Below are 18,804 nucleotides of genomic sequence, written 5' to 3' on the forward strand. Positions count from 1 at the left end.
CAATGTAAGTCAAAGATGGAGAGAAAGAGGATGGTGGGGACCGACATCTCTAGAGATCAACTAAGAGAGAATTCAACATGTCTGATGCAAGGTAACTTTTGGGGTCCTCTCTCCTACATTCTTCTGAAAGGAAATTTCCTTCATATTTGCCTAAATTTTCTTCTGTTATTTCTTGTCCACCCCTATTTGCCATGCTAAATCCCTTCCCTTTGTGAAACAAACTCTTAAAGAAAACAAACATTTAGAGAACTGAGAAAACAAGATGCACTGGAAATACGGACTGTTCTTTTATTGCATAGAAAGAAATGAGAAAAGGTTAGTGTGAAATCCTGGAGTCTACAATTAAAATGTAAACAGAGAATGGTCAGTGACCTTTTCTTAGAAGGCTCACATGAACGAATGTCATGGTACATTGATCAAACTTTAATTCATCTGCATTTTCAGGATGTTGCTATTAATACCATGACACTTAACAAATTGCACTATGACACTTTATCCAAATCACTTCACCTCTAGATTCTTCTTCAGCTGTGTTACTTTAGCCTCTGGTTACTTAAGGAAAAACAATGTATTACAGTCTTATTTTCATAGGGGAAGGAAAACTTTTCCTCTATCTTCTTAGGTCTGTACCTGGAACCCGTGAATTAAACTGTCAAAAGACAAATTAATAGGAGCAACAGCATACACATTTAATTGATGTTTTTAATTTTACTTCCATAGGGCTACACAGAAAAGTAAAAATTCCTCCAAAAGCTGTTAGGCTTTGAAGCTTATATACTATTTTAACAAAGGATAATAAATCATGGAGAAGTAAATGGGCAAAAAAAAGGGGGGGTGGCGTTTTGGCTCTTAGGGGTGGTAAATTGTGGGAAAGTAAATATATGGGGAAATTAATGGAAATTAATATAAAGGTCATTTTAGTAAGGTTTATGTAGTCTGATTTCAGCATCATCTCTGTGTCCAGTGATAAGGGTTGTTGTCTTCTTCCTGGTACAGGAGAGAGGGAATACCTTTACAAATGCAAATTTATGTCATCTTTACAAAGGAAATTTTATGTCCCATTTTTAGGCAGAAACAGAAGGACAGAGAATATTTCCTGTATCTGCTGCTTCTCAATTGCCTTCAGCTCAAAATAATCCTTATGCCAAAGTAGCATATTTGGGGCTGGTACGTTCTTATGACCTTAATTTTCTAAGGGGGAATCAAAGTTCACTTGCTAATGTAAAAATATTGGTTCCCAAACTGTTCTGAGGAACTAGTTTCCTAGAATGTCTTATTTAAAAAAGAAAAATAAAGAAAAGAGTTCTATAGCCAAATAAGTTTGGGAAATGCTAGGTTAAACAAAGTTAGCATGATTTTTTCCAGCAGGAAAAAACCTTTAATTAGCTAACAATGCATTGTTATTCTGCATATGGGGGAATAATAATTAATTGTGTTCTTCAAACTTACTTGACCATGGAACATGTTTTTCAAAGTATTTTTCAAGACAAGTGGCTTTTGTAACATTGGTTGAGAAATACTGGGATTAGCCATCTTTATATATAAGTGCAAAAGTTTAAGTAGCCAATGAAATGAGTGTAAGCCAAAAGGGAGAGCAAGCAATAAAGCTGTCAGTCAGCAGTAACTGAGCTGCATTGAGTCATGCTCCAGGGGACTGAGCTCAGGTTTGTCCCTATGAAGTGTCCAAAGCTTCTGGATACCATTGAATTAAAACCTCTTCTTGGGCACTGAAGAGTAGCAACGGATAAAGAAAAAAGCGGTTTCACATGCTCATTTCCATCCTTGGCTCAGTACGGCTCCAGTTGTATTATTCTTAAACATCTATTACCATAATTGCTTCATAATTACAAAGGCTAACTGCCAAGCATTTTTCACAGGAAGCAAGGCACTGCTTGTTTTTAACTGCTCTTCTGGTGTGTGCAAAAGGGTCAGCGTTTTTTAAAAAATCTTTTTTTAATCTTATTTTAATTGAAGAAACATCTCTAAAATACCATGTGAGTGACTGCAGGATAACAGGGAAAAATACACTCAAGCTAAATAAAGGCAATAATATAGATGGTCTTGGGGTGGGGGAGTACAGGATACAGAATTGATGTTATCAATATATCCCAAGCACCATGGTAGCTGGTGTCTTCATCTGGGTATGCTGTTCTGCCAGAATTTTAATTTCAGCAGAGACCATCCTCAGTGCTTCCATGGGCTGATTTCAAGGTTCCCAACTGGTAAATTTGATCCTTGATCCTCAGAGGTCAACTGCCACCACGTGTTCCCGTCTTCCTCCTCCTCCATGCTCCCTGGACAGGGGCATAGCTAAGCGCTCCAGTCAGGATTGGTTGGTAATATCCTACACTGTCTCAAAGACTTGGGGGAAAATGGAGGTGTGTGTGTGGTGGGGAGAGGACTGGTATTTACCTGAGCATCCAGGTGCCAGACATTTTCATAAACATTACCCCATAACAAACAAATCTTTCCCCCATTTTGTAGATAAAACTGCGACTTAGAGAGGTTATAACATGTGTCAAGGTCAAACTAAATGCTGATGAGCAAATCAGGTAAAATTGGAGTCGAGTCTGGATGAGTCCAAAGTCTGTTTTACAGTATCGTGCTGTCCCCTGATCAGAAAAACTTCATTTTTTATAGGGGCACCAATGGCCCATTTATACCATTTCTCTTGGTATGTAGCAAAATATCAACTTTTATCATCACATTAACTTCAAGAGATCTGATAATATTTAGATCTTCTCATTTCATTTGCCTAAAATCAGTAGAGCTATTTATTATACAGTGGAGACTGCTGGTAATGAACTTTCTTAACTCAGCATTTTGTGAAAAAAAGTCTAAATACTTCAATTGCTTCATTTCATGCTCTTTCTCTTGGCATGTGTCGTTTTGGTTTGCGTTTAAAAATAAACTCCAAAATCATGACATATTCAGATATGAAAAACAGGATGGAGAGCAATGGGAACACTAATCTGAAATGTTCACCTGGCTAGAGTATCTGTGTCTGTAATCATCCCAAATCGAATAGAAAAATTTTGAATTTATGAAGCAATTACTCATGTGTGGTTGATTAAAACAAACAAACGAAAAGCAAAAAACCGCCCTTGACTATAGATTGGATTCTACCCCAGTCTCCCACAGTTGCCACCTCTGATTCAGTGTCCTCATTATTTAAAATAAGATTTTAAACATTCCTTTAAAAATTCCACAATTCTATAGTCAACTGCAGTTCACTGGCCTTTCCAGTGAATAAACAACTTAAAATAATTCAAGTCCCACTTTCATCATCCCTTTTTCAATCTGACAAAGGCAAAGAAATTATTCATCTTCCAGTTAAATTTTTCTTTTTAGTGTGACAGAAAATCAAGCAGCAGGGGAAAAGTTCAGTCATCCAGTTTAGACAGAGTGATATACAGTGTTAGGAAAATGGCTTATTTAAGGAGAAAGCAGCACAACAGTTTGCTTATTTCAGTTGCAGGTATCATGATTCATATCCTCTAAAGGGTAGAGGGGAAAATCAATCTTTTCCAGGAAAGACAGTAATACGGTAAAGCTTCTTTCCCTCTTGCTTAGCCTGATACTATATATTCACACATGAAAATAATTCTGAGTGCTAGTCCTCATACAGATGCCCACAACACCTGCTTTCAAATTCTTATACTCAGAGAAATTATGTAACAGACCATCTGACTCCATCCTGACTCTGATAACAAAACAGACCTAGCTTTCCTAGGTTAGTTTCCTTGGCATTTCACTCCCCTTATTATCCCATCACTCTCATTATCGCCTTCCCCACCCAACATTTACACAATTGTTGATGCTGCAAGAAGCATTCTAAGAGGAGGGTCTAAATTACACCCACGACAGACTGGTTAAAGTTAAGCAAACACTAGTCACTCAAAAATATCACTGACTTGACTTTCTGGGTTTAATTTCCTTATGAATTCATCATTCCTTCAAAATGTCAAGACCAGAAGCATTTCACTGGCAGTGTGCAATTCTTGTTTAATTCTTTATAAGTTTGTTGGACATGGTCAAACCTAAAGGTAGATGCACTAGAGGAGACACTTTGAGGAACCTCTTCCCTTAGCCACTCCAGCAGACGTGGGAATGCGGAAGAGAACTAGTGGGCAATTTCACCCTCCCCACATAGACATATTCTTCTCTTCTCTGGTTACCATGCCCAGGGACCTCACAAGCAGAGGTCCAGTGTCAGAAAACTTTAGTAGTCACACTCACTGTAAGTTCTACAATCACAGAATCACCATTCTACCTCTCATTTATGTGAGGACAGCACAGTCATCTCAGTACAGTGCTTCTCAAGCTGCAAAGTGCAGGTGAATCACCTGGGCACTCTGCTGTAACACAGACTGAGATTTAACAGATCTGGGGTAGAGCCCAAACTGTTGCATTTCTAACAAATTTCAGTGCAACACTGATGCTGCTGATTTGCAAACCACACTTGAGTAGCAAGGTTCTAGTACAGCTGTCTTCCCAAATCTGGAGCACATTTTACCTTAAGGTCTCCTTGCGGCTGGTTAGCTATCAGGAGAACTAAACAGGGCAGAAAACTCAGAACCTCTGCATTGGGAGAAATCCATCCTGAATACAGGAGTTAATTAAGTTCACTGATTTTTACTGCTTGGACCCTGGACCTGTGTTCCTGCCCAGATGGATTTGCCAGATTCTTCTTTCTCAGGTGAATGACGAATCTCAGCTCAGCCTCACCAGCCTTATCTGATGTCATTCGGCCAGCGACTCAAACATGAATGGTGTAGCATCCGCAAGATTAAAAATGCAGATTCCTGGGCTCTAAACCTGAGATTCCGATTCATCAGGCCTGGAGTGGCCCCAAGAATAAATAGACATTCTAGGTGATTTTAACACATTCTGAGATTTGGGGGAAGGAAATGCATGTCCTCCTTGATGGACTGGAGCAAGCTATATCCTACGGTGTTAATGCCTTTCCATCAGGACAGCAAAGAAAGGAGGGGTAAAAAGAAACATGACTTGGACATCTTATATTATGACAGGAAGAAATGATTTCCTCCCCGATTTGGACACACGTAGGCATGACTGCAGATACAGTCAGTTAATGATCAAAATATCAAAGGAATGGTTATTTACTCTTCTGATTGAACAAATAAAATTGGAGCTGTTCACACACATACATTCTTTTTTAATATATACAAGAAGACAAACATTGAGGTCAGCTAACAAAAATAAGGACTGAATATTAATTAGTGCCATTAAAACGGCAGAAGCATATGTAAAATACAAAAAGTAACTTTACCTAGACTTTATAAATGAGATGTTTCCCTAAGAAGGGCTACAGTTTGGCTACTTGGTTTCTCCGGGCGTGGATGTGGCATCTTGAGGAGTGTTATCCTCTGCTGGTATAGCTACAGGTCCTGCTACAGTAGCAGTGATCTCAGATTCAGCAGGGATGGCCTCTGGATTGGAACTGTCTTCTGTCTGACTGGGGGTGGTCTCAGTCTGAGAGGTTGAGGTTTCTTGACTGGAGCTGGCATCTGTTAGACTAGGTACAGTGTCAGCTTGAACAGGCATGGCCTCTTCTTCTGTTTCCAATTCTGTTTCCTGACTTTGTACTTCCTCACTTTCTTCTACCATAGCAGGTGGTAGCTGTAACAAAGTCTAATAAAAAAACAAGAGAGAGAAAACATCAATGAATCCAAATAAAAAAAACACTGGCTTATAAAGTTAAGCTCTCACATTAATATTATCTTCCTAATAGATACTGTCACTCTAGAATTCTCCAAAACACTGCTGGCCACTTTGATATTACAGATGTAAGAGCTCTGATGATAATGGCCTAGGTTTTGCTGACTCCGTGGAATATGCCTACATAGATATCAGATAATAATGATGAGAGTATTTATTAAATCTTCAGGGAGAAAAACAATAGCAAAAGAAATTAAAATTTTCAGCCAAGGAATTTATTACAACACTCTGGAAAAACAGTGGCTGATTAGGACTGACTGCCACACCAACTCAAGAAAGGGCCAACTTTAATCAAGGAGCCCTGTGAGGGGTAAGGAGGAACCAAGCCTTGAGACAAGGCCCTGGCAGGGAGAGAGCAGCAGGGCACTTAACCAGAACACTGAAGCAGCTCTATTTGCCTGGCTTCCCTCTTATCCTACGGCAGTCTGAAGCTAAGGCTTGGCTTCTCTCTTCAGGAATTCTGTTTCTCTTGTTGAAAACGGAAAACATTTTTTAGTAGAATTCACAATGGCAGCACAAAATATGAAATACCTGGCAATAAAACTAACAACCTATAAAGGCTGTATGCTGAAAACTGCCAAACACTGATGAGAGAATTCAAAGAAGACCTAAAGAAGTGGAGAGAGAGAGATCACATTCATTGAAAGGGAGACGCAATATTAAGATGCTAATTTCCCCAAACTGATCCTAAGCAATAATACTCAAAAATCCTAATCAAAACCTCAACATGCTTTTTTGGGGGGTGAAATAGACAAACTGATTCTAAAATGTATATAGAAAAGCAAAGGAACCAGAATAGCCAAAACCATTTTGAAAAAAGAAAGACAAAACTGAAGGACTCATATTATCTAATTTCAAGATTTACTATAAAGAAACTCTAATAAAGGTAGTATGGTAATGGCAAAAGGAAAGATACAAAGAGCAACAGAACAGAATAGAAAGCCCAGAAATAAGCTTTCACATAGACAGCCAATTGATTTTTTTTCTAAGACAGGGTGAGATCCTAAAAATTCTCAACATAAGAAAAAAAAATGTGTAACTGTGTGGTGAAGGATGTTAACCAGATTTATTGTGGTGACTGTTTTGCAATATATAGAAATATTGAACCATTACTTTATACACCTGAAACTAATATAAAATTATATGTCAATCATATCTCAATTTGAAAAATTGCTTTTTTAGTCTCAAAAAAAAAAAAGACAAGGCAAGTCAAAAGAGGGAAAAAATAGCCTCTTCAGGAAATGGTGCTGAAACAACTGGATATCCACATGTAGATGAGCAAAAGTCAACCCTACCTGGCACCATATAGAAAATTAACTCACAATGTATCATACCTCTAAATATCAAATAAAACTATAAAACTTTTAGAAGAAAATATTGGTAAAAAATGGTAACTTTGGGTCAGGCTAGGTTCTGTTAGGACATAAAAAGCATGAATCACAAAAGAACAAGCTGATACACTGGGACATTTTCAAAATTTAAAACTGTTGTTCTTTGAAAGACTTAAAAATGAAAAAACAAGTCACAGACTAGGAGAAAATATTCATAAAAGGTTTGGCTTGGCATCTGATAAGGAACTTGTAGTCAGAATACATTTTAAAACTCTCAAAACTCAATAATAATAAAACAATCCAAAAAAGTGAGCGAGAGGCCTAAACTGACACCTCCTCAGATAAGATATACAGATGACAAATAACCACATGAAAAGACGTTCAACATCACTAGTTATTAGAGAAATGTAAATTAAAACTATAATGAGACCACTACATACCTACTGGAATGCTAAAATAAAAAAGACCAAGCATAAGAAGCGTGTGTGAGCTCTCATATATTGCTGGTGGGAACATAAAATGGTGCAACCACTTTGTAAGACAGGTGGGCAGTTTCTTAAAAATGGCTGAATACATACTTACCATACTATCCAAACATTCCACTCCTAGAAATTTACCCAAGAGAAAGTACAAAGACTTGTAGGAGAATGTTCATAGTAGCTTTATTTGTAATGGCCCAAAGTGGAAACAACCCAAATGTCCATCAATGGATGAATGGGTAAACTTGGTACATTCATATAATGGACTTATTCAGCAATAAAAGGAAAAGGACTACTGATACATTCTGAAACATAAATGAATCTCAATGCTGAGTAACAGTAAGTAGGGGGAAAAAAGAGCACATGTTATATGAGTCTATTTACATAAACATCTAAAAAATGGAGACTAATCTATTGTGACAGAAAGTAGATCCTTGGTTTCCTGGAGAAGGTGGAAAAGGAATTGACAAGAAATGAAAGAGATTATCAAGGTGTACTTTGGGGGATAATGGATATGTTCGTTATCTTGATTATGGTGATGGTGCCATGGGTGTATACAAATATCAGAACATGTCAGACTGTATACTTTAAATATGTGGGATTTATTGTATGCCAAATTGTATTTACAAAAGATGTTTTTAAAATATGGATGTTACATGAATAGTAATCTACTTTGGTTTAGCTGGTTTCCCACAAAGAATCAAGTTCTTTAAAGATTTATTCGGAAACAGAGAAGATTCTACAGCAAGAAAAATAAGTCAATTTTGAGAAAACTCACCTGATGATAATGATGTGTGGTCTGTATCAAATGCATATACATGTTGTATACAAAGTTTGCCATCTGGGGCATATTCTTTATTATCTGTACTTCATGAGATGGTCTCTCTCCATTCTAGAAGAAGGCAAAAAAAAAGTTAAGTACAATCACTTATACGTGGAATCTAAAATATGACACAAATGAACTTATCTACAAAACAGAAACAGACTCACAGCCAAGGGGAAGGGAGGGTGGGGGGAGGGATGGATTGGGAGTTTGGGATTAGTAGATGGAAATTATCATATATAGAATGGATAAACAGCAAGGTCCTACTGTATAGCACAGGGAACCATATTCAATATCCTGTGATAAACTGTAATGGAAAAGAGTATGAAAAAGAATGTAGACATATGTATAACTGAATCACTTTGCTGTACACCAGAAATTAACACAACATTGTAAATCAACTTATACTTCAAAAAACAATAAATTTTAAAAGAAAAAGAAAGTTAAGTATACTGTGAAAAATGCTGAAAGCTAACAGTTTAATAGAAAACCATGTGTCCATCTTATATATGAACGCTATTAGGGTTTGGAGGACACTGGGTTGTAAGAGGACATTAAGATGTAAGTGTTAAGAGTCCAATAAAGATTTCATGAAGAGGAGTGATTCAATTTAAATTTAGAAAAGGTAGAGATTAGGAAAGAGCTAAGAGTCACTAGCTTTCAATATAATTTCCGGCTGGTAAGTAAAACATGAGTTTTGGTCTATTAATATAGAAGAATTAATAAGAAATAAGCAATCATTTAAATAGGAAAAAAAAAAACAACAGTCTAAAGTAGTGGTCTCCAATACCATATATGCTCCGAAGGCAATTCTCAAGGCTATTTACAAAGAAAATATTAAAATTATTCTTCCCATTTATGTTTTTGTAAAAAATAAGAAGCTATCATGTATTATTTAATAAACAGACTGTTAGTCATGAGGGTGAATATTTGCACTTTTTAACTAATAAAAAGTATATGGTCAAAAATGTTGGCAAATAGTAGTCTAAGGTGTAAACTTTGTGGTATCCATCAGATACGTGGGAAGAGTGTTAAATCACAGAGGCCTGGGCTCTAGCCCCTGGAAATTTTGATTCAGTAGGTCTGAGGCAGAATGGGGCGATTCTGAGGGAGCTGTTTCTGGTAACAACGCGAGACACACCACTCTATCAGCGTAGGCCAAGTGGTAAAGCAAGTGAAGAAAATGAAATTTTGCACTTCTTCCTAAAGCACCCTAGAATAAAGATTAAGAACTTTCCTATTTAAAGTCAGTTATTAAATTTTTATAAAGTCTCATCCTGTCTTACTGTACAATTCAGAAAACCATAAAGGTAAAACACCTATCAAGAAAAAGAATTTTACCTTAAAGTGACAAATTATTTAAAGCACATGAAATTAGAAATATTTAGTTCATTAAATAGCATTTCTCAGATTTAAGCAGGATGGCAGTATTGCGTATAAGCAAGTGTTCTTTTGATAATGGTCACTTTCTGCAATGCTTGCAACCTCCGTGTTCAGACTGCCGTGTTGCTACAACTATGGAATACTGCCTTCAAAGCACGGAAGGCTTTTTGTTTGTTTCTATTTGTTTGCTTTGTTTCTGGCGGCTGTGCTGGGAGAAAGCCTCTCCTGATATGCAGGGCTGCTCAGCCCTCTTCACCCCCCACACTGTCTCCTGAGCAGAAGATGGGGTGATGCTCCCAGCCCTCAGCCCCTCAGGGCTGGAGTCCGTGGTACTGTCTAGAGCACAAGTTTCCAAGCCTTCTGTTCTTTGGTATTGCCTTCAGGTATGTCTGCAGCTCTTGGATAGAAAGCACCCGGAGAGTGTGTTAAAATAAACCTGAAGATACCTAGGCTCTGCCCCCGACCTCTCATCAGCAATGTGCTTGTTTAATAATCAGTCCACAAAAGATTGAGAACCTCAGAGCTACAGGACTGTATCCAGACTTCAGAGCCTGACACTCAAGGCTGTACACGGCCCCACCCCATTAATCTCTCCACTGTTTTGCTCCTTTTCCTCCACAACTGCATTTCTTTAAAAAAAAAGTTCTTAGATTATTATAAAACACACACAGAATTTAATTTTTTTTTAAACAGAGGGGTGAGCAAAAAAAGTATACTATGAACATTTAAGATAGTTTTATTTAAAATTCAATGGATCCCCTGAGATGTTTCATTAAATGAAAAACATAAAGCCCAAAAATTTATAGTATGCTGACCTTCATGTAAGAAAGAAAACAACGTAAGAAAATAATCAGGTATCTGCTCCTTTGTGCAAAAGGATAAGCCAGAAACTAAAGAGAGAAGGTTACCTATGGCAGTTGAGGGTGGGAAAAAGGGGAAAGAAAGGAAGATAGGAGAAGGGTAGCAGGGATGAGGAGAGAGTGGCACTTCTCTATGTATGTATTTTGTTAACTGTGGTGTTCCCTGCCACTTTCCCACAGAATGTAAGCTTCTTGAGGGTTCTCCAAGAGCTAAACCCGTTATCACTGTGTTATCAAGCAGTTAGCTAAGCTCTGCTTACAAAGCTGAAGAGAGGCAGCATATTATGACTGATGATTATTAACATGGACTCTGTGGAGTCGGGCTGCCTGGGTTGTTAAATTGTGGATTCTCCATCTGCTAGATGTGTGTTCTAACTACTGTACTTAACTTCTTGGATCCATACTTTCCAACATATGGAAAGTGAGGTTAATAGGAAAACCCTTGAACAGGTTACTGAGATGAAATAAGACAATGTATGTAAAAGCTAGTTGCCTGATACATGGTGAGTACTCAATAAATGTTACATTACATACATTATCTTATTTCATCTCAGTAACAGCCCTGTTCAAGAAGTTTTCTTATTAACCTATTTTCCATATGTTGGAAACTGGATCAGAGGAGTTGCCTGATAAGTGGTGAGTAATCAATAAATGTTAGCTGGTGTTATTATTTTTACATAGAAAATCTAACTCAGTTCCTTAGTGTAAGAAGCACTCTCAACCAGTGATCAGATGATCTATGTGATGATGCTCTTTGCTAATGTGGTCACCTGTAAGAAATGCTGCCCTATACAATGAAGAAAGAAGTCTTACCTTTCTACTGGTTGGGAAAGGTTCCGTTGGAATTATATGCAAATGAAGTGGGCGGGCTGTGAGCTGGCTGAAAGCTGGAGTTAGTTCAAAACAGTTTTGGAAGAGGGACACTCTGGCGAAGATATAAAGTCCAAGTCTGGCTCTAGACATAGCTACCACTAAGCGACGGACATCTCTTTGAGAAACAAACAAAATGAATTAACATGTATCAAGATTAATAACATTTATGCAGCCTTTTATTTTTTAAACATATTTCACTAAATATTCCAGTTAAGCTAAAAAAAAAAAAAATATTCCAGTTAAGCTGTGGCAATAAAGAGTTAAGCCTCTTAAAAACTTAACAGAATAAACATTAAGTTAATCAATGTTATGTAACCAGTTAACCAAGTAAGAAGTTACTGCTTTATTACCAACCTCTATGTTTTTTTTGGGGGGTGGGGTGGGGAGAGGGTGGGGAAGAATAGCAAAATAACCAATGCCCCAACAAAAAAGGTTGAAGTAGCTATATTAGTATTATAGTAAACTTCAGTTGTCAGTTTCCAATTCACTGTATCACCACCACTGAGTCAGCCCCAACTAGCCCTTCCTCTACTTCATCTACCAAATTTCCACGCTCTGTCAAGGTTAATAGGTCAGGTTTTACTTCCTAGCTAAGCTTATCACAGTTTTATACTTATTTATAATAATAATTACAAATACAAGTAGAAATATAGTATGATAACATGATATAACAACACCATGTCTTATTCTTATTTACTCTAGTACCTACACCCAATGCCTGACCTATAATTGGTCTCAGTGTTCACATGAACAGCAATAAAAATGCCAAAATACATGATTCAGCTATACATGTAGCTGGCTATCTGATGAATGATGGCAGTTTTCTTTATCTGTATTAAAGTGTATGTTCTTAAAACTTTATCTGAATTTATTTGATCAAATAAATTTATATGAGTGGCTATGTAAGTCTAATTTCACTTCACTATTAGAATGTGTTCTAGTTAGAAAATATAGTTTTAGTTTCAAATACAGAGGACAGTTTGTTTCCTTGAGAAGCTCTTAGACAGCTATTTGAATTTGTGAGTATTCTACAGAAGACATTCATGAATAACAAAATCTGGTACAATCACCCCTAATCCCTAAAAGAAAGTGTTAAAGAGTGTTACACAGACCAAATGTTATAAAGATTATATAATAACCAGACAGAGAATCGGGAATTGGAATATTTCTCAAATGGCTTTTCTTTGTCTCTGCATAATACAAGATATTTGGGAACTATCTCTAATTCAGACTCATTTTCTACTGTGTTTTATGGCCTTGATAAGGATCTAGTTTTCCTTATCAGGAGGGACTGTGCAACATCAGCAAATAATAGCAGTTATGTTGGGAGGGCATCCCCACCCCCCAAACTAAGAGAAGTTCGTTTAGGTAGAAAAAGAAAGCCTATCCCTTGGTGGTAGTTTTGAGGAATTTCTACTTTTGTGACTTGGATTCATGAAGGAAATGTTATCTTCTAGGTTACTGCAAGCCAAATTGTTTCTTACTTCCTCCACATTTCTTAGAAGCCTAAGGGGTCACGCTATAGACGGGTGGTTCCAAAACTAGTAACTGGATGTACAATGCTGGAAATACCTAGCACGAGTTCTCACTTAAGTACTATAAACTTAACAAAAACACTGTGAAGTTCTTTCTCAATAAAAGTTCTTAGAAACAAGCAAGCAAACAAACAACACTATGAAGACAATACTGTCAGGGAAAAAGGTGGGGAGGGCATGGTGGAAGGAGGTGACCTAAGCTGTTGCTTTCATGGTAATCCCTCTATTATGATATTCAGAGTTCTCCCCTTCTCATCCAGAGGCTCTGTCTCTAGGCAGAGCACACACACAGTGCTACTGCGGTGACAAGGAACCTGCTCCTCTGAGGAACTTTTCCCTCCAGTCCTCAGTGTTATAGTGCATTTCAATGGCTCTGCTAAGCTCTATCTCCATTGTGCATGAGGAGAGTTAGACGAAAATCGTCTGCAGAATCAAATGTAAGTATTTTCCAAGGACATGTTTAACGTCTTCCCCACTGGATTCTACGCTCCACGGGGGCAGAGATAATGAATGTTAGATTTATGACTATATATCAAGAACCCAGCACACTGCCAAATGATAGAAGGATCTGAGAATATCTGTTAAATGAATGACCAAACACTATAATCATAACAAACTATCAAGCAAAAAAAGTAAAGTGTGGCAGCATGAAAAGACAGGGTTCCTTGGAGCTGTATCTTGAAACTGGGGCAATGAGAATTACCACCTTCTTTCACAGTCCCCAGGAGATGGCTGGACAGAAACAGCACTGTTAAACAACAAGCCATCACTCTGATAGAACCCCTATGAGGAGACAACATAGGAAAGTTACAGTTTCTCTGCTTTGCTCTGAACAAGTCACAAGCATTTCTATTTGTAGCTGGGCTATTCAAGTCAGTAGGGACAAGAACAATGAATGCTGGAAGAGGGACCAGAAATGTATCACTATTCTAGCTTCTAAACAGCTCCACAGTGTCCTAAAACACGTCTCTGGAACTGAAGCTGAATAGTCTGGCTCCTAAACAATCACCTTATTAGTCTACCCTGGATGAAAAAAAGATGTGGGTAAAAGAAATAGAGCAGGCACTTGGGAAAACAGCTTAGCAGTTTCTTAAAGGGTTAAATATAGAGATACTATATGACCCAGCAATTCTACTCCTAGGTCTACACCCAAGAGAAAGGAAAACATACTTTCACACAAAAGTTTGTACATGAATGTTCACAGCAGCATCAGTCCTGACAGCCCAAACGTGGAAACAACCCAAGTGCCCACCAACTGATGAATGGATAAATAAAAAGTAAAAAATTCACAAATAAAATATTATTTAGCAATTAATAAAGATATTATTTAGCAATGAAGTACTGACATATGCTACAACATGGATGAACCTTGAACACATTATGCTAAGTGATTTCATTTATATGAAGTTTCCAGAATAGGCAAATCTATAGACATAAAGTAGAATAGTGGTTGCCAAGGGCTTGGGGAAGAGGGAGAGGAATAACTGCTGACAGGTACCGGGTCTCTTGTTGGAGTGATGAAAATGTTCTAAAATTGTGACGATAGCTGCATAACTCTATACTAAAAATCACTGAACCATACACTTAAACTAGGTAAACTGTATGGGACGTGAATTACACCTCAATAAAGCTGTTACTAAAACAAGAAATATGGAAGAAAGCAGGTTTCCTTGGCCTCTTGAAACTTGAAAAACAAAGTATTTTACTACTTCTTAGGAAAAGAAAGATATGAAAGATTGTTTCTACAAACCAAAAAATTCTATGAGGTGTCTGATAAAATTCTAGCTAAGACACCTAAGCTATCTGGATAGCTGAATCATAGATAATACGTAAACTGACCTTTTCCCCTCTATGCTTTAATAACACTACCACCATCACCAGCAGCCCCTGTAGAAGTTGGACTTCCAAATGGGAAGTCTGGCAAATACAAAGAAGATTAATTTATTTGGATAAAGAAAATTTGGATATGTAAGACAACAATGAAATCAGGTTCTTATGTAAGCCTTTATTTTTATAAATTTTTTATCCCTTCCTCTGTCCATCCCTCCCTCCCTCCCTCCCTCTCTTTCTTTCTTTTTTTAAGTTCCCAGAAAAGTAAGGTAAAGCACAGTACAGAAATAAAATCATGGCAATGTGAAAAACACAAAAGCACTACAGAGTAAGAAAAAAGGTGGGCAGGGGAGGAAGCAGTATTCATGTATTCATACTGTGAGTCTGAGTGAGAGATTTTAATTATGTAAATCATAACAATGCCCTATTCAACAGCAGCTATAAATTTCAATGTGGAAATGGAACTGCTTTTTTAGAACAGTTAGTCTCCAAAAACATTTTCACACAAGTAAAAATAAACTATTTTAGAATGCTATAGTATTGGAACAATTTCTTGAAACATTACATCTTTGTTTACTCTTACATAAAAGTTATAGGTCTAACGGAACTTGATCACTCTGGGTTAAGCACCAAATAGATCTTGACTTAATGACGACATTATTAGAACTCGCAGAATTTTCTTTTTATATCCATCAAATAAAATAATAAAATGAACTCTCCCTACAGTTTTGCTAGTAAGTCATATGAGATGAAGGTTGATATAAAACTAAACGGCTGCTTTGTAATAAGGAGATATTATTCTCATAAATCTCTAGCACATAAAATACATCACAGTAAATGATAAAAATAGATTACTGTTTGTTTTGACAACTCTTAATCCTGGGAGAACAAATGGTTCCTTTATCCGCTCTAACACTGAAGCTAAAAGACTGTGTAGGGAAAAGTGAGAAATCCTGTGCAATGAAAAATTTACTCTTAAGAGACTTTTTACCACTTTACCTCCTTTAATTTCTGACATTAAGTTTCAAACAGATATAGGAGATATATATAACACACACATACATACACACCTACACAGATATATATATATGAAGATCTTATGATTAAATGCTATCTCTAAATGTTCCTGAAGAGTAAAAAACTTAAAATTACTAAAACAGTTAAGACTCAAAAAATTCAGAAGCAATGGCAATGATTAACTAACTGCGCAAAGAATATGACACTGTCACATTCCAACAAAAAGCACCAAAAGTTGCCTTAACAATTAGTTATACTTTAAACTTAAAATTTAAAACTACTTAGCCAGAGAAGCTCCAAATTGAAGTAGACAGTAAAGTTTAACGTTATTATGAAAATGTTTCCTTGCATACCTCAGATGGCCCACTGCCCTGGTTCGCACTAGAGAAAGAAGAATGTAGTCATTCTGTTGACCTTGAAATCTGTCAACAGTTGTCACCTGGGGGGAAAAAAGGGAATATGGTATATTTTCAAAAGCAAAAACTCTGAAGAGATCATTTAAATAATGTGCTAGAAATAAAAATCGTATTCTTTAAAATAATCCCAAAAGAACACGACTATATACTTGGAACTGAAAGAACAAGTTAATGAACACCATGAAATAAACCCACGGTAACCAGACTAAGTTACGTCTCTATATTATTCACACTTACAGAACTTATCTTTAACTCTGCAGATACCTAAGTAACTATTTGTGGAATTAACAGTCTTTCTCTTATTAGACTACACTCAGGTTCCATGAAAGCAGGGACTGTGTTCAGCTAATTACATACCTAGTATCCCAATTTGATGCCCAGCAACATTTTAAGTGTACAATTTGATAAATGTTAACAATATATTCTCCCATATAACCACCACCACAATCAAAATTTCCAACACCTCAGTCCCTTTTGTCATCAAATCTGTATCCCCCAGTCCCAGGCAACCACTGATCAGCTTTCTGTCACTATAGATAATTTTTTGGCAGTTCTAGAATTCCATAAAAATGGAATCATAAATTAGAAGTTCATATGTTTTTACTGGTTAATAGTATTCCACTGAATAAATATACTACAATTTGCTCATTCATTCACTTGTTCATAGCATTTTGGTTGTCTCTAGTTTGGGGCTATTTTAAATAAAGCTGCAATGAATATTCATGTATAAATATTTTTGTGTACATATGTTTTTATTGCTCTTGGATAAATATCTGGGGGTAAAATTGCTGGACTGTGCGGGTAAGTGTTTACAAGAAACTGTCAAACTGTTTTCCAAAGTTGCTGTACCACTCTACACATTCACCAGCAATGTTCCAGTTCCAGAGTTCTAGCTGCTCCACACCCTTGCTGACACTTGGTACACTGTCAATCTTTATAATTTTAGCCATTCTATTGGCTTTGTAGTGGTACCTCACTGTAGTTTTAATTTGCATTTCCCTGACAACTAGTGATGGTAAGCATTTTTTCATGTGCTCATTGTCCATTTCTATGCTGTCCAATTCATTTGCCAATTTGTATTGGGTTGTCTGTATTTTACAATGACTTTTCTAGAAGTTCTATATTCGGGATATAAGTCCTTTGCTCTTATGTGTGGACACTCTACCTGGAAATTCTGTTCCTATTCTGACCATGTGGAGAGCTCAAGGACAGCAGAAGTGAAGGATGTAATGAAACTTGGTCTCTGATGACATCATTGAGTCACTCTGTAATCTAACCTGGAGCCACACTACCTTCATCTTCTTGTTATGAGAGATGGTAACTTTCTTTATTGTTTAAGTTTTTCTGTTACCTATAAATAAAAGGACTCAGACAATGAGGTTCTTCTATTTCTAAGCTTTCTGTATTTCAAAGTTATTAGTTTCTCATTTTCACTCTCTATATCCCTTTATGGAGTGTTCTACAGTGTCTGTTCCTCCCCATTCCTTTTAATTTTGTCTCTATTTCTTTGATTTTGTTTTATTTTCTGCCAGTTCACATTTTATCTTTTACTGGGTTCTTCAATTTCTCTGTTTTGTAGCCTTTCCTTACAGAAATGGGTACTTCATTAAGTATTTTAAAGTTCATACCCAAATATGCATTCAAAATTTCCATCTGTTCTAGGCCAACATGTTTCCTGGAGTATGTTATCTTGTCAATTAGTATGTTCTGATGCTCTTCCCTCATTTATGAATTGAGCTTGTGCGAGTTCCCTTTTCCCCTCTATTTTACCACTGATTAGGCAGGTTTCTCTTATTAGCCATGTACAAGAGATTAGGTTGGGGTGAGCAGCACTGTTTTCTAAAGCCTTGGTGATTTTCATAACAGATGGTTCTCTTTTCCACTGCCATATAGTAGTGGAAACTTTTTTCAAATATAGCTCACCTGTAGTCTTCTTTGAACCAGTCTGGGACCAGGAAGGCTCTGCTCACCCCCAATACCCACATCCGTTGTTGAATAATAGGGATGTGGCTCTTATACTTCAAAGTATGCCACTCACTTTCAGAAAGTGTGTTTTTGCTGGCATTTTCAAGACTAATCCCCTAAATTCTCTTCTTCCCACATTTTCTTCCTGATCTTAGTCATATGACATCTCACTAAAAGTGGAATTTGTTTTTTCCTCCTCCCATTTTCCTCTTACTTGTGGATGATTTCCAAGAAAAGGTGAAAGAATTTTATATATCTACGTTCACAACCAAAGTCCTAATTTCATATTACTAACACTATATTTACGTTTTGTTATTCTGTATAAAAAAAAAATCCTAAGGTCTGAATGTACTTTATGATTTTCCTTTATCCTCAAGAAAAAACACTCTCCCCCACATACACAGACACACACACATACAGAGAGAAATAAGAAGCAGTACAAATTATACCTTTGTAAAACAAATAAAATAAGAAATGTCACAACTCCTATTTCTACTATAAAGGACATAATAGTTTCATTAGACATTATTTTACCAATAAAAAGTTTTAG

The 18,804-nt window shown here is 36.7% G+C and overlaps 1 protein-coding gene across 4 annotated transcripts in view; it reads right to left on the reverse strand.

The window, feature by feature from the left end:
• Positions 1-335: 335 nt before the first annotated feature.
• The window catches only part of AQR (aquarius intron-binding spliceosomal factor), a 102,863-nt gene continuing 84,394 nt past the window's right edge, over positions 336-18,804 (reverse strand). For 2 of the 4 annotated variants that reach the window (XM_057721510.1, XM_057721513.1), the window contains 4 exons: positions 16,227-16,312; positions 11,432-11,606; positions 8,331-8,444; positions 5,164-5,655 (listed from right to left, as the gene is read on the reverse strand). In XM_057721510.1, the coding sequence (XP_057577493.1) occupies positions 5,341-5,655; positions 8,331-8,444; positions 11,432-11,606; positions 16,227-16,312 (690 nt within the window). In that variant the 3' untranslated portion in view covers positions 5,164-5,340. Of the gene's footprint in view, positions 988-1,892; positions 2,295-5,163; positions 5,656-8,330; positions 8,445-11,431; positions 11,607-16,226; positions 16,313-18,804 lie in introns of those variants that run through there. The other 2 variants (XM_057721511.1, XM_057721512.1) reach the window with 2 other exon arrangements.

Source organism: Hippopotamus amphibius, chromosome 2 (genome assembly GCF_030028045.1).
Source record: "Hippopotamus amphibius kiboko isolate mHipAmp2 chromosome 2, mHipAmp2.hap2, whole genome shotgun sequence".
Lineage (NCBI taxonomy): Eukaryota > Metazoa > Chordata > Mammalia > Artiodactyla > Hippopotamidae > Hippopotamus > Hippopotamus amphibius.